The sequence below is a fragment of the Calliphora vicina genome, chromosome 4 (assembly GCF_958450345.1).
Source record: "Calliphora vicina chromosome 4, idCalVici1.1, whole genome shotgun sequence".
Classification (NCBI taxonomy): Eukaryota; Metazoa; Arthropoda; class Insecta; order Diptera; family Calliphoridae; genus Calliphora; species Calliphora vicina.
The window spans coordinates 10,382,929-10,400,256 of record NC_088783.1 but is presented as its reverse complement, the minus strand read 5'-3'; the positions used below and the strand labels follow the sequence as shown (position 1 = coordinate 10,400,256).

General features: G+C 33.8%; 2 protein-coding genes across 5 annotated transcripts in view; one reads left to right on the top strand and one right to left on the bottom strand.

The window, feature by feature from the left end:
• The window catches only part of mmd (mind-meld), a 453,937-nt gene that overhangs the window by 217,560 nt on the left and 219,049 nt on the right, over positions 1-17,328 (top strand). For 2 of the 4 annotated variants that reach the window (XM_065508492.1, XM_065508493.1), the window contains exon 3: positions 944-1,092. In XM_065508492.1, coding sequence (XP_065364564.1) covers positions 944-1,092 — 149 coding nt within the window. Of the gene's footprint in view, positions 1-943; positions 1,141-17,328 lie in introns of all 4 variants that reach the window. The other 2 variants (XM_065508490.1, XM_065508491.1) reach the window with 1 other exon arrangement.
• Positions 8,086-9,960, bottom strand: LOC135956523 (uncharacterized). The gene is made up of 2 exons (XM_065507056.1): positions 8,360-9,960; positions 8,086-8,295 (listed from the first exon to the last, which is right to left on the bottom strand). Exon 1 carries the CDS (start codon positions 9,958-9,960, stop codon positions 8,500-8,502), a length of 1,461 nt encoding a protein of 486 aa, XP_065363128.1. The 3' UTR covers positions 8,086-8,295; positions 8,360-8,499.

Here is a 17,328-nt window from a genome sequence, read left to right as displayed (position 1 = left end):
CCAATTTTTTATGCTTCAGTAGAAATTCTTATTTCTCAACTGATGTTCTGTTGATAGAACCGATAAATTATATGTGTGCAACCGAAACAGTCGATTGCCAACAAACTCGGATTAATCCTTCAAATGCTAATAAACATTTAATGGGTTAAAATGTATAACATTTAAAACCCTAAATTATTGGAAAGACAAGCAGTATTACAGTAAAATAAATTAGAATTTCCTGGCTACTTTTCAATAATTTTTTCATACTTTTTCGAAGACAGACCTACAAACAATATAGGTAGAATTTCATAATTAACTCTAGTTTTTTTTCCTACTTCTCCAATCAATATCAAAACAAAGTATTATACAAGTGGAAGCTTGCACTCAAGATATTATTAAATATGTTTCTTTCTATGTCACAAGGAAACACAGAAACTCAAATTAAAAGGAAATGAAGAAACATTCCTGTCTTATTACGGCCGCTTGCTCTGTTTGGTATCAATTTCAAAATTTAATAACAAAAAACATTGTACTTTCATAAATGTTTGTATTTATGTAAATTGAAGTGTGTTAAAAGAGAAGTAAATGTTAATTAAATTTTAAAAGGTTTCAAATAACTGGCCTGAAGTTAATAAAGAATTTAAAAAAAAAGAAAATATTTGTAATAAATTCTAAATAAGGAACCTAATTTTAGAAATTCTTAAAAGAGAACGCTAAATTTGAAATGACGTGACTGAGAACTTATGACTTCTTTGTCATAATGTCTGTATTATATCAAGTTCATCATGAAAATTATATGTTAAAAATTGTTTAAATGTTTTCAGCATATTATGGATATTAATTTATTGAGCATAAATTTTATGAAACTTCAAATTCATTACAATTGCCATTAACTTTAATTTAATGCAATCAATTTCAAATAAACTAATTTATTTTCTTAAATTTTCTTTCTCTCTTGCAGGTGAAGTCGAACGTCTACTTAAGGAATATCGTCAAAATCAAGAATTGGTACGCCGTATCGGTGGCCACTATTATCAAATTATTTATCCGGTACAGTTAAGACATCACGAGAAGATGGGCATTTCAACGCGTGAAGTTAGTGCACCTAAGGTACGCAATCGTTTACGTTATAAACGAAATTTAAACAATTATACAATGGTATGTTCATACTCTCACTTCCACTACAAAAATCTCTCTCTCTCTCAAATACTCTCTCCTCTCATTTTTCATGTAATAAATACTAAACAATACAAATTAAGATCAAGCTGGACTTTTGTAAATGTATGTTAAAGCTATAGAAAACTATCTGTTGAACAGTGTTCACTGCCATTAAAAACCCATAATGTTTTTTTTTTAAAAATTTCTATTTCTATTATGATGCAGTTCCTTTACACTTTTAAAATAGTGTAAGGAATTCTTTATAAATTGTATTTTAGTTTCGAAACATTCCATAAATTAAATGATAATTGTTACTTTTTCTTCTCTTGAAGAACTTTCCTGCAAGAAATTGAACTAATACAAAACTTGCCTTGTTTCAGGATGCTAGCAATTTTTTTAATTTTTTCTGAACAAAAATGCTGCCTGCTTCTAGGCTAACATATTTACGCTATATTTATAGAAGAAAGAAATCGGTTATTTTTAACAGATCTTCAGCCTGATAAATAAATATTTCTTCTGTCTACAAAAAGGCAATTCCTACAATGTGATCAAATTTAGTATAAAATAAATTTCATTTTCATTTAAGTGTGGTTTTTTTTTAGAAAACATCTTGTTTTTCATTCATAATGTTACCTTATTTCTACAGAGCAGAGCACATAAATTGTAACTTCAAACCAGAAGTACAAAAAAGCCAATATTCTTCCAGAAAATTAATCGTCATTGCTTGCTTACATTTCAATTACAAAAGTCCGTATTTTACTAAAACCCTTTTTAAGTTAATTATTCGATGTTGTCTGTTTTATATTAATTTTATAAGAGAAAAACTTTTAAAGAATTCATTAGTTTATTATACATAAAATAGAGTTTATTTAAATAAAATTAAATGTATTTAATTAAAATTCCAATTTATATTTAAGATGTTTTTACCATTAAATGTATTAACGTACAAATGAAAACGGTTTTAAAAGGTTTAAGAAAAAAATAAATTGTATACCACTGTATGTTAGCAGGTCATAAAAATAATAATCAAACACCAACATATAATTATCAGTTTGAGTCGATATCCTTCATCTTGGCCTTGTGTGGAAAACAACACAAAAATAATATTTGTATACATATATTTTAAAAGATTTGTTAAGCCATGTTTATGACATTTCATAATATTTCCTACCGCATTAATTTGAAACAGAAAAAGTAATAATATAAGTAAAAATAATTGTTTGATAACGAGCCATTTATAAAGTAGCGTTGTTTACCCTTGTGTGGTTTTCCACACACAAGTAATTTATTGTATTTTTCACTCAAAATAATTGTTTGATAATTATATATTTATAAAGTGTCGTTGCTTATCCTTGTGTGGTTTTCCACACACAAGTAATTTATATGTATTTTTCACTCAAAATAATTGTTTGATAACGAAATAGTTATAAAGTGGCGTTTCTGACCCTTGTGTGGTTTTCCACACATAAGTAATTTATATGAATTTTGCAATCGAAATAATTGTTTCATAACGAGATATTTATAAAGTGGCGTTGCTTACCCTTGTGTGGTTTTCCACACACAAGTAATTCATTGTATTTTTCACTCAAAATAATTGTTTGATAATTATATATTTATAAAGTGTCGTTGCTTATCCTTGTGTGGTTTTCCACACACAAGTAATTTATATGTATTTTTCACTCAAAATAATTGTTTGATAACGAAATAGTTATAAAGTGGCGTTTCTGAACCTTGTGTGGTTTTCCACACATAAGTAATTTATATGAATTTTGCACTCGAAATAATTGTTTCATAACGAGATATTTATAAAGTGGCGTTGCTTATCCTTGTGTGGTTTTCCACACATAAGTAATTAATATGTATTTTACACTAAAAATAATTGTTTGATAACGAAATATTTATAAAGTGGCGGTGCTTACCCTTGTGTGGTTTTCCACACATAAGTAATTTATATGTATTTGGCACTCAAAATAATTGTTTGATAACGAAATAGTTATAAAGTGGCGTTGCTTACCCTTGTGTTGTTTTCCACACATAAGTAATTTATACAGCATTTTTTGCAGCCAGATTTTTTTTGCTAACGAGATATTTATAAAGTAAACAACGTCTTACCCTTGTGTGGTTTTTCACACATATGTATTTATTTTGCAATAGGAACATAACTTGTTCATTCAATGTGTAATTTCTGGAAAAAAAATTATTATGTAGTTGTACTCATGTGTAAAATGTGTTGAAAATAACTATTAAAAAATATGGTACTAGTGAAAAATATATTAATACACAGTATGTGTGGAAAACAACACATGAGGGTAAACAGCGTAATTTTTATTGAGGTTAAGATGAAGGTTAAGCAAATATCTATACGTCTGTCTGTAATTAAGATGCCAAAGAAATAAGTTTAGAAAGCAAGTGATACACCTGAGGTATCTCCTTGTCAGGGAAACCGTGTTTAAACTGATTCTAAAACATAAATGTGGTATATTTCTTTATTTTATAAATATAAATATTTAGCAAAATATTTAACTGACAGCTGTTGCTAACATTTTTATTAATATAAAATCTCAATAAAATTAATTTTAGTCCATTTATGTTAAAATAAGCGTAAAGTACTAAAAATGTAAACACTTTTTGTTGGAATTTATCTTGAATTGAACTAGAAAAATATTTAAAAAAAATTGTATTTATTTCAACCAATAAACCATTAACTTTAATTCCATTCAGTGGCTTAAATGCTGGAATTTCACTTAGCTTTGACTTGAATTCCAGCAAAAATTCTTGAAAAAAAATAAAGAAATATTTTAGTTTAAGATGTTTAACCTATTTTTACAACTGTATACATAATTAAACATGTTTTCTCCCCCACAAAATATATTTATAAACATGTCATAATGTCATTTCCTGAAAAAAAAATAACATTCACCCTCATCTTAAACATTTGCCTTTAAGAAAAATCAGATAATTGTGTTATTATAATTTCCATAAACTCCCCTTTTATCCATGACACTTACACTTGACCCCGCATTGAACCCTTTACTAGCATCATCACCATTATCACTGTCATAATCATATCCTTGACAAATTAAGTGTTGGATATACCATTGATATTTAATATTGATCTTAAACCAAAAAAAATATACTAAATTTAATTTTTATAAATTATAAAAATAATGGAAACAAATTTAAATCACTCTAATTTGCATGTGTTTTAGTTATTTCAATTAGAAATCAATTACAATTATGAAGCACACATAAATAAATTCAAATGTTAACAAAATTTGCATGCTAATTTTTTTAACTCTCCCTTTTTATAGTTTTATTAGAAAAATTTACTGATATTATGCAATCAAATTAAATTTAATTATGTACATCTACACTATTTCTTATTGTATTACAGGAAATTTAAATTTATGTATATTTCAGAATATTCTAATTATATTTCAGAATATTCCAATTGAGTTCTAGAAACTTTCATTTGTATTTTATAATATTCTATTTGTATTTCAAAATCTCTAAATTATACTTCAATAATATCTAATTGTATTTTAGGTTAGGTTAGGTTTTCCAGGCAGCCACGAAATAAGGAAGATAGAAGAGCAGCTCACATGGGTCCATCAATGGTCCTTTTGTGTTACCTGAAAGTAGAAGAAAGAAGAAGAAAGAGGGACAGATATAAGTGAAAAGGGAGAAGAAGAAGATTGAAGAAGTTAAGGAGGAGATGTAAGAAGAAAAAGAGAGGGAGGAGGGAGGAGATCTTGGAGAATTTACGTGCCAATGAGTCGGCGATCATTGGGTCACTCTAAAGTGATCCCCGTGTCTGGTCTTTTCAACCAATTACTTCTACCTATAAAGGCACTAATGCCCTCAAGCCTCATATTCGAGAGCTCAGAGAGACTATCAAGGGAACGATGCCCCAGAAACCTTAGGCGTAGATCTCCTAATGCCGGACAATGACAAAGAAGATGAAAAATAGTTTCATCCTCCTCCTCATTTTGACAACTTCTGCAGAAGTCGTGGTACGGCAAACCAAGTCTCCTAGCGTGATTACCAAAGGTGCAGTGTCCAGTTATGACCGCCACTACACCACTCAATTGTGAGCGTGTAAAGCCAAGAAGATGAATTGTCCGTCCCCGATTTAGTCGGGGCCATATCGTCCTGGTCATAGTGCATGTGGGTTCACAGTCCCATCTTGCCTGAGCGAGCTCATAGTAGAAGTTACTAATTTGTAGCTTGCATTTGGATAACGGAATCCCACATAGGAAATCTATGTCTCCGTCAGGTAACATGGCGCCTTTTCTCGCCAGATCATCGGCAACACAGTTGCCCGTAATAGTAATATCCCCGTGTCCCCGTACCCACTTGAGTACGACTATTGAATGTCTCGCCATCCTGTTTAAGGATGCCCGGCATTCCTGGACTAAGTTAGATGTTGTGTATACACCTGTCAGGGATTTTATGGCTGCCTGACTGTCAGTATATATACAAATATCCCTGTCAGATATCTTGTTATAACTAAGCCAGTTAGCCGCCCTTTTGATGGCCGATAATTCAGCCTGAATAATGCTACATTCATTCGGAAGTCTGAAAGATAACCTAATATCGAGTTCCCGAATATAGACACCTACGCCAACTCGATCTCCCTTCACAGAACCGTCCGTATAGACTGAGAGACCCGTTGTGTCATGTAAGGGCCCGTTCATTGCTTCCGTACCACACGGAATTGAGAAATCGAAATTCCTCGCTAAGAAGGGCCTAGAAATGCAGTAATCGATATTCTCCGGAAGAGTCTGAATACTACCTATTATGCTGGCGTGACCATATGGAGCGTGTTTCCACGCACCAATCGCGTTTAGCCTAAAGGCAGAAGTAAATGCCATTTTTCTTGCCATAAGATCCACAGGGATCCAGTTCAATATAGTAAAGAGCGACTTTGTTGCGGTCGTTCTTAAAGCTCCTGTTATCAGGATTGCCATTCTCCTTAACACTCTCTCGAATAGCATACACGTCGAGCCACTGTCTAGTGCCTTCCACCAGACAGAAACTCCATAAAATAGTGTCGGCTTAATGACCGCATCACATAGCCAGTTGACAAACTGGGGTCTAATACCCCATTGCGTACCTATCGCCCTCTTACAGACATACATAGCCGTCAAGGCTTTTGACGTCCTTGAAAGGGTATTGGGTTTCCAGGATAGTTTACTATCCAGAATAACTCCTAAGTATTTCGCACTGTCCGATAGTGTTAGTTCAACACCATTTAATCGGGGAAGCGAGAAATGAGGAATCTTGTACCTCCTTGTGAACAGTACAAGTTCAGTTTTGCCTGGGTTTACACTCAATCCACTGTCCGTACTCCACCGACTCAGTATACTGAGTGCATGTTCCAGGCGTTGTGATATCGTGTCCAAGTGGATCCCAGAGACTGCCACCGCGACGTCATCCGCGTAGGCGACAGTTTTATAACCTAAGAGATCCAATTTCCTGAGCAGACAATTTATGGCCAAATTCCACAGAAGTGGCGATAAGACACCTCCCTGAGGTGTACCCCTAGTGGCCATTCTCGTGATCACTGCCGTTCCCTTTTCGGAGCGAATGATCCTGTATCGTAGAAGGTTTGTGATGAACCTTACAGTTGATTGGTCTAAACCAAGATCCTGTAGAGCTGAAACGATAGTTGCAGATTCTACGTTATTGAAGGCTCCTTCTATATCCAGAAAGGCCACTAACGAGAAATTACCAAATTCAAGGGATTTCTCAATATATCCCACTAAGGAGTGAAGTGCTGTCTCAACGGATTTGCCTTTCATGTAGGCGTGTTGAGAGGGAGATACTGATCCTTGTTTCAAAGACACTCGTATGTGGATGTCGATGATTCTTTCAAGGGTTTTCAGCAAGAATGATGATAGACTTATCGGTCTGAAATCTTTTGCTTTGGTGTGTGACGCTTTCCCCCCTTTCGGGATGAATGTCACAGTGCATTCGGTCCACCGTTTTGGTATGTAGGACCATGCAAGACAGGCATGATAGATAGTTATCAGCCAAGGAGTGACTAGATCTATATTATTCTGTAGATCAGCGGGTATTATACCATCTGGGCCCGGAGACTTGTAAGAGTCAAAACTCCGTATGGCCCATTTTATCAAATGTTCGTCAAGTATAATTGACGAAGTTGTCCGATTGTTCGGTTGGGATGCACTAGCAATATCCGGAGGCAAGTTCCCCGGAAAAAGAGTGTCCATGAGTACTTCTAGTGTCTCACGTCCATCAGTAGTCCACCTACCATCCTGTTTCTGAATATAACCTTGAACAGTTGGTGTTTTCGATAAGATCTTGCGCAGACGATTTGTCTCAGAGGAACTTTCGACGCCGCTGCAGAAATTCCTCCAGGACTTACGTTTCGCGCTCCTGACCATATTCTTAAATTTGTTCAACATAGACTTATACATTGACCAGTTGCCTGATCTTTTCGCCTCGTTGAATAGTTTACGACAATTACGCCTAGTGTTCGCTATGTCTAAAGACCACCATGGAGGTCTTACCTTTCCTCTGCGAGCAGAGGGAGTGCATGTACGTCTTGTGGCCTCACTGAGAGAAAGTGTGAGCTTTTCCACAGCGCTTTCAATGTCCCTAGTGTCACCTATGAGAGGGGGTGAGGGAAGTAAACCATCAAGGATCCGCCTGTGATCATCCCAATTGGTTTTCCTCCTATTTAGAAAAGGCTTTTCCTTCTCAACTTCCAATTCTATTAAGAATGTCAGATACCTGTGATCAGACAGAGAGCAATCATCTGAAACCTTCCAATTCCTTATGAGTTGCGAGTGGCTTGCACTGACAAGCGTAATGTCCAGAACTTCTTGCCTATTTGCTACCACAAAAGTAGGTTCTGAACCTCGATTGACAACTACCAGATTAAAGTCTAATATGAAGTCTAGAATGTACTCACCTCGTTCGTTTCTATCTGAGCTACCCCAGATTGTGTGGTGAGCATTTGCATCAGCTCCGATAATTACAGGAGTTCTGGCCCTATTTGCGGCACGCATCATATTAGATACCAGGTTATTCGGTGGTGGTTCAACCTGGTCGTGCGCCATATAGCTCGAGAGCAGCCACACCTTACCTGCACCTGTCTCCCAAGCAGCAGCTACTGTATCTTCATCGCTGTAATCAGGAAGAATGAAGATATTAAGATGGTTCTTAACCAAAATGCAAGATCGTATTTTACCTGTGCGTCTTATGTACAAAAGTTTGTACTTTTTGGCGTTGAGTCCACGAATTTCGCCATTGTGTATCCACGGCTCCTGGACCAACGCAATGTCCTCCCCATATTTAGCAATGTGGAGGAGCAGGGCAGCCGAAGCTGCCTTAGAGTGGTGAAGGTTCACTTGGATCGCCTTCACCATGGTCTGGATCATATATGACCGTAACGTCGATGTCTTCTGGGTCTGATTCCAGAAGAACATCTTCATCCTCCACATCACCCAGAGCGCAGAATAGGTCCCCAACCATACTGGAGTGTGATTGGGTCTCCATTTTGTCCTCAGAGCTTGCGGGGTCGTCCAGTTTAATTTTGCAGTCCATATCCTGCGGAGCTTCCAGTTTAACACCAGAAGTTTCGGGGTCGAGCTTGTCGTCACCACGGTAGATGCGCAGCTTGATACTATCGAATCCATAGTAAATCTTGCTTTGCCTCTCACGTAGTGGCGCCAAGGATTCCTTGTTAAGGACTACGACCACCTTTCTATGCGCACCTTCAGGAGCGGAAACCTTAACCACCTTCCAGTTATGGGTTGGTAGATCGGGATTACCGCTCTGAATGTATGCCAGAATCTCCTCAGGTTCATGTGGCTCCGCCGGAATAACTGTGACTGATCTCGGTCTACGAGGTATCTCGTTTACCGGGATCACGTCCAGTTTCGCGCCAGGCCACAATTCCCCTAGGGACGCAATTGCTAATTTTAGCAGTAGAGCTGAGCGGTCATTGGTACACGCTAGCAGTTTTACATGGCCTTGATACCAGCCAGCATCGTCGTTTTGCGGGGATGGACCGGGATTCTCCTTGAGAATCTTCCAGTATACCCCCAGCATACCCTGACGGATTTTCAGCCATTTCTCCTGGGAGATAGCTCCGTCATCAACACTCCTGTCGATAATAGCCCTTACAAGTGGATTGCGAGCAACTTCACTGTAAGGCCTTCTTATCACACGAGCCTCCTGCTTCGGACGTTTAGTCTTCGGCTGTGTGTTTTGCTGCTGGAGCAGCTCCTCCTCTGAGCGTTGCCGTTTGGGCCCAGCAGATGCGCCTTGGTTCGCTGCATCTGCGCTTGGAGGAGTGTTTGAGCTGTCCAGCTCAGCCAGTTGAGCCTTAGCCCAACTTAATTTCGACAATTCGTCGATGTTAAGCGCATCGGCCGACTTGGATCCAAGCCGGTCGATAATGCGCATGGCGGCACGCCTTTGCACGAAAGCCCTCCTGGATGGTTCTTTGCGAATGGGGGCGTTCGGTTCTGCCGTATTGGCGGGTGGGGCTACGGTGGTTGGACCCGACTTCTGGTTCGACGATCCAACCTGTAGCATTTTCGCAGGGACAACTGTCTTCTCGACAGTGTCCAATGCAGGGGCTGTTGCTGGTATATTACCAGCGAGGGCTAATGCAGCTTTTGAGGTGCTTGGCTTAAAGTCCAAGGCTACCTCGCTGCTTTTAGTCAAACTGTCACCAGAAGGTTGGACAGTCGACTGTTTGCAATCAGCCAGCATAGGTTTCCCCTGCTGGCCTTTTGCTGTTTGTTTTTTGTTATTATTATTGTTTTGTATTGTGTTATTCATTTTTGTTCCCACGAGTGAGCGCGTAAGGGGATGGACACTCCATGCAGGGACGGCGTACATGGATTAGGCGAAAACTGTATTACAACCGACCCGTGCCCTGGCGTCGGAGGGGAGCTGTTAGCGACTAGTTATCTTTAACCACTTACTAGCCATTCAGGTCTTCGGCACTGCTACCATCACCTTGACCTTACAAGTGGGGGGGAAAGAAAGAGTAGAGAGAGAAAGAACAGTTTTGGTCCGCGGGTAGTAACACTAGAAGAGAGAGAGAATGTGTTAGCACTAGGTAACCATTTGTCAAAAATGTATCACCAGTAATAACAGTATCCTAACACCAATTACATCCTACTGTGACCATTTGTTATAAAATGCATCACAGTATTATGATAGTCGGCTGACACATTTCCGTTTACCGACCTAGCTATGTCAAGAAGTTCAGACCATTTGTTAAAAATGCATCTTAAGATATTGACATCGCTTGAGCATTTGTCAAGGCTAGTGACCTGTTGTCAAAACAGTATCACTAGACTAGGCAGTTGCTCCCCCTATCCGCCACCTGGGACGCGTCCGATGGGAGACTGAGAACTCCACACGAGAATTTTCCAATTATAATTCATAATTCTTAAATTTTCAATCGCATTTCTGAATTTTCTATTTGTATGTATGTATATAAGAAATTTTCATTTGTATATCTAAAAAAACAATTGGAAAATTCTGAAATAGAATTACAAATTTCTGAGATGTATGTATGTAATTGGAATATTCAGAAATACAGTCAGAATAGTCTGAAATATAATTAGAAATCTTTGAAACTTAATTGAAATATTTTAAAATATTGGTTGTACGACTTATAAATGCGGGATTTTTTAAAATTTTTAGCTTTTATTTTGAAACATTTGTTCAATGTAAATTTATTCAAATATTGGCCATTGACAGCTATGAAGTTCTCCCATCTTTCTGGCAACATATTCCGAGCCAAAATAACTGCTCATCTTTAGAGACCAAGAACGAATCAAGCCAATCTCGCATATTCTGATCCAAGTGTATCCCAGAGAGAGCGTTCTACATCGATCGAAACAAATATTAGTAGAACGTGTAACGGTCTAGACAATAAATTGGGTGAGGCAAAACTTCTCAACTACTTCATGACAAATACATTTTAACAGGTTTTGACACAGCGTTTCAAACGAATCATTCGGTACAGGTTCACTGTGATGGTTTGGCCATATTTCAGCAGCTCGTAATAGATAAGAACTTTTTGCTCCCACCGTATACAGAGAATTACCTTAGGGTAGGCTGGGCTTCTCTTACGCTTCGGTTTAGCGTAATGAATTAATTTTTCATCGCAAAAAAGGATTCGGTGCAAAAATGTTCTCTTTTATAATATTCAAGCAGCATTTCAGACATACACAATCGTCTTTTAAGGTCTCTCAGCTTCAATTCGTATGATTATTTCCTTGATTATGGCTGAATGTAATTGTTTTGATTTCAGTTGCTGATTGAGTAGCTCCCAATGATTTTGCAAGCTCATGGAGTAATGTCTCCAATTCTTGATTTTCAAACTTTTTTGGCTGGCCTGGACGATCTTTGTCTTCCATGTCAAAATAACCACTGCTTAACCAAACAAACAATAAGCTTTGGTGAGCAATCGGTGTGCATCAGCGGCACTTTGTTGATACAAAATACAATAATATCCAATAACTTAGTGAGAACAAATGACCTTTCAAAATGACATATAAGTTATTAAATACCAAAATCTGTGTGTAATTTTTTGAGTCATGGAAATATAACCATATACGGACACCATTGCGTTATAGAAGACCAAAACAAAAAGTTCCGTGTCTTCCAGTTTTGCCCAAAGTCATGCACTTTTTTATGGGCCCCCAAAGATTTGGGACCTCTGTGTCATTTTTGCAAAAAAGTGATCATTTTCTCAGGCTCATATCTTGCAAACAGTTCGGAATTTACTCTCTGAGGCAAAGTTATAGCCCTTTTCATAAATAACAAATATTGTGTTTATACAAAATCAAAAACACTTCATCTTCAAGATCAAAATCGCAAAAAACTTTAAAAAATTCGAAATAAATTTAGAAATACATTTTTTAAGCTGCCTATAAGTATGCTTTAGTTCATAATAATTTAATAGTTTATGGCCCAAACACTTCATTCCTTTAGTTTTTTATAACTTTTCTAACTAAATTATATTGACCTACCTAAACGGTGTTAAGAATCATTCCTAGGAAGTTCATATGATCTAGAAAGTTGTTTATTGAGGTCTTAGGTACATTTTTGTAGTTGATTGTTTTCTAGAATTTTGAACGGTTTGCTACCTATAGTCCTGAACAGGGGAAAAAAGGTAAAAAAAATCGAAATTTTTTTAAGTTTTTTTCGTTTTTGATCTTGAAGATGAAGTTTTTTTGAAAATTATCAATTTATTGGAAAAATTACACTAAGGCCCCAAATCTTTGAGGGCCCGTAAAAAACAAGTGCATGACTTTGGGCAGAACTGGGAGACACGGTTCTTTTTTTGGCCTTTTATCACGTAGTGGTTTCCATATATGGTTATTTTATTTCGTGTTTCACTGTGTTATAAATCTCACATTTTTAAGTCATACACCAAAATAAGCTTCTGAAATATATTCAATATATTTAAATTTCTAAAATATAATTTCAGCAAAAAATTACAAGTCAGAAAAAACATTAATTTTTCAATATACACCTATAATATTAGTTATCAAACCATGTACATACAAATTGTATAGCTAAATTGTAATAAAATAGATTAATAATACAAATATATATACCTTCAAATTCACACACTTCAACCACTTAAAATACATACACAATTACAAAATTTCCACCGGAAACAAAATTGCGTTAATTTTTTTTAAGAATATCCTGTTTTCTAGCAATAAAGTTAAAAAGTTTCCTTAACAGTATTTAGAAATAATAAAATACTTTCAATAATTGCACACCAGGGACTATTAAATGCTTGATTTTCAAATACTTTGCAAAACAATAACACAGCAATATTAGCAACCAAGTGGAGTATTTAGGACAAATTTTAATTACTTGGCTAAATGCTGGTGCTTCAACAATTTCATAGTTAGGGGTTATTTTCTTTTATTTACAATCTTTAAACATTTTATTTGCCTTTTAAATAATGTTTTAGCCACGTTCTCTTTAGCAGTGTTCCAAAAGTAATTTGTAAATAATTTAATGTTGAAGATGATTCAAAAGTGATAAAACCTTGAACAGTTTAAATACAAATTACCTGAAAAAAATAAATAAAATGCCAAGAACATTGGCAGCCATCAAAAAAAAAAAATTATAAAATTTCTTTAATCACGTAAAAGTAATTTAAATAATATTGTATTCAATTCATTCACTCATTCCTTCATGCTAAAGCTCATTCATTTCCCCCTTTTCTTTTGGCAGGGATAATGAAATGCCAAAATATTTAAACGATTTCCTCATACTCAACTCCCGCTTGCCGCCCTTTGCTTCAGGAAACATTATAGCAAGAGTACTGCAAATGAAGTGAAATTATTTATGACTGAAATTAGCAAATTAGCAGTGAATGCTTTTCATAAAAAAATAAAAAAAAAACCAATTTGTATTTAAATGTTCATATTAGATGGAGGCAAAAGTTCAATAACATTTTCATAACAATAGAAAATTCACATAAAACATTTGATTTATTACATACTACTACTTACTTACAATAAGCATTTGTATATCTTATCATTCCCCTTTGTAAATGTTTGCTTACATATAAAATAGAAAATATTTATTAATAAGTGTTTTTTCTATCAATTCAGTTTTCCTCGAAAAACGACCATGATGATTTATTAGCCATATGTGGTGGAAGCTTTAAAACTTCCAAAATAAATTTGGTAAACTTATGTCGTGTTGTGACACAGGTATGTGATGATCAGCTTGTTGTTACACTCCACAGTTGGATTCCAAGTGCTTATACCCCTTGAAGCTTTACAATATTTATTGTCCTATGATACAAAAACATAAAATAGTGTATAGTTTATATTAACCTTTGCTTATCCATCAAGTTTTTTTTTACAAAGTTTTACCTGGCTTTTATGAAGTATTTCATAATTATGGTTACTTAAACATAGATGAATAATTTTATACTTAATAAAACATTTCACATACAAAAGCTACATAATAAACTATAGTTTTTTAAAGGTAAAATTAAAAATGTTTAAATTTTTGCTTAAAACATTTTGCTGCAAATATTTCTACATATAGTTTTTCTCATTTCTCTCTCAATTTGAGGTCCATTTGAAAAATGAATATGTATAAAATAGTAATTTCTCAATATGATATAAAATATTACTTAATATCAAATTAAATTTCAGATTAAGAAAAAATATTTACTCAATCTGATGTGAACGATATATCTAAAGCCTTCCTTACAGCTAAATTAAAGTCTGACATAAAACAAGTGAAAAAATTAGGCATTTTCCATTCTTGTTTTTTATATGATGCAATAAGAAAATCATTGCCTAATTTTAGGCAATTTCGTACAATTCATAACAATAATGCTTCGTCGTTTAGTTAAGGGCAATAGCAAAAAGTATAAAAATATATAATAATACAAATTAGAAACGTACTTAAATTAAATCGATAATTATTGTATTTGACTTAATTTTTTTTCTAAAGCAAGATGAATATAATAACAACAAATCATATAACGACCTTATTTAAACTATTTTGTAAAGTACATCATATCCTATTAAGGCCTTGGCCTACATACGGTTGAAATTTAAAGAATTTATTAAACTTTACTATAACGACCTATTTCAACTATTCATACAACTTTAATGTCGGTATCTAAACGTACACAACATTCTTTAAGAGTAAGTAAACCAATTTATTTTTCTTCAATAAAAAATAGAAAAACAAAATCAAAAAAATTTAAGAAAATGTCCAAATTAACATGTCAGGTGAATATTTTCTCAAACAATATTGGAAAAATTAAGTTTTTTCTGTTTTTTTTTTAATTTGACTTCTTTCCTCTACTTATTTTCTATCAAAGCAATTACATTCTTACATTAATTTCTAAAGAAAATTTTGTTCTCAATTCAACATCATTTAAAATTTTCAAATCTGTTGAAAATTGTAGAAGTTATTCAACTTTACAATAACGACTTATTTCAACTTTTCATACAATTTTAATATTGCCACCTAAAACTATGCTATGAAATTTAACGCAAGATCTTAGGTTAAATAATGCGCATAGAGAAAGCATGACAACTTTCAGAAAAAGTGCAATAGCTTTTATAATGTTGAACCGATTTTAATAAAATGAGATTTATTTTATTAATAATGCAATATTCTTTCGAAATATGTAAACAATAAAATTTTCCTTAAAAAAATAAAGTTTAAAAACTGACATCAAAGTCTAAACTTTAAATAAAGGGAGAATAAATAGAAAATATTAAGAAAATCACTTGTAAATTCGAAAGTTGCGATACATTTTTAATACCACTTTCATTTTCATTTAAAACTAGTTGATCGACCCGGCTTCGCCCGGTAGCATTTACTAATGTTAGTTTTTCAAGTTTCTCCAACCCACGCACACCAGCCTGTTCTTATTTATTTGCAAATAAAATATGTAAATTGGTACTGCATACTTTAGGGAGCTTTTTTATTACAGTTGACTGGACTCACAAAAAAAAAGAATTTCCGAGTATTATCCGGAATTTTTGAATTTTTTTTTCTCTTTTTTCTTTTTTTCTCGAATCGAATAAAAAGAAATCAGCCAAATCGCTCCAGCCGTTCTCACGTGATGACATTACATACATGGACCATTTCATTTTTATATATATAGATATTAAATCGCCTAAATTATTAATTAGATTTGGCATATTTAAATATCCAGATTTTTCACAAATATTTTATATTTTACATTTTTAGTCCAACTTATTGTCCGACAATTTTTATTAATTAAATATAATTAAAAATGTGTTAAATTTTTATTAAATCGCAACTAAAGTTTTGAATTTGTTTGATTGATTTTATCGAAGATTTCAAGTCAATGGCAGTCATTCATGTTTTCTTTTTATTTATGTGTAAACATAAATTCAAAAGTTTGTATTCCTAAAGAACAAGGGTTTTCTACTCCTGAAAGACTATTTGTTTCAGCATATTTGACCCCTTCCGCTGTAGTTCTATATACAAAAGTTACTGGTTCTGCCCTTTGTATATGTTTCCATGACTTTTGAATCCATGTTAATATAGAAGTACAGGTATTGTTTGCTTCACAGCAAAAGCTAAATTGTAACTTGTGTTTATAACAAACACAATAGATATTTGTCCTTTGGCTACCAAAAAAATATAATTACACAAACAACGTAACATAACAACAAACAAAAAAATTAATTATATAATGTACAAGAGTTTTTGAAAGTATTACACACTTTTATAATGAATATATTTATATTTGTATAAGAACATATTCCATGAAAACTATTATATTCTTGCTAAAATTAATAAATTTATACACAGCAAGAAATTTCTACTTTTTTAACTTAATATTGTTGCGTTTCCTATTCACAGTTAACCAATCGAGTAGCTAGCTCTGTGTGGATTTTTTCCCTCAAGGGTAAAGTCATACTGTTTGTAGCTGTTTCTACACAACACTCTTTACATTAATGTTGTATTGTTAATTCCTTTTCAATTTCTCTAAGTTTTGTATTTTTTTCTAGTGTAACCTTAGTCCATTTCTAATAATCTTAGCTTCAGGCTTTGGCACAACAAAGACCAACAAACACACTTACACAAAAGGAAAAAAAAAACAAAAACTCTTTACAATCAAACAATATTTCTGGTATAAAGAATAAAACAAAAACTGTACAAACATAAAACTCAAGAAGACAAAGCAAAAAATTTGAACAAGCAAAAAATGAAAAAAACAGAATATTTACAAAAAGATTTATTAGAAAACAAAAATAGATTTACAAAACATTGTGTGAACTTTGTTATCAATGGCCAGTAAATTGTTTTGTTTAATATTGCATTCATCTTCTGGCGAATATTTGGCCAAGAAATATAAGAAAGAATCCATTTTAAACAAACGAAAGCTTAACTTTCATTACATTTATATTTGATTGTTTGTTTTTTTGAACGCGCGGATGTTTGTTTTAGCCCAAATCCTTATAGAATAAATGATTATAGTAGCAAAAGTCAACACAATTGAAAGAAAAAATTATTTTTTGTTCCTTCATGATTTTGAGATTATATGTATAAATAGGAAAAGAAAAGCTTAAATCATGTAGAAAATTTATTAACAAAAATTAATCTTTATTTTTTTTTTGGAGAATAGGAAATGGTTAAAGGTTTTTGTGTAAA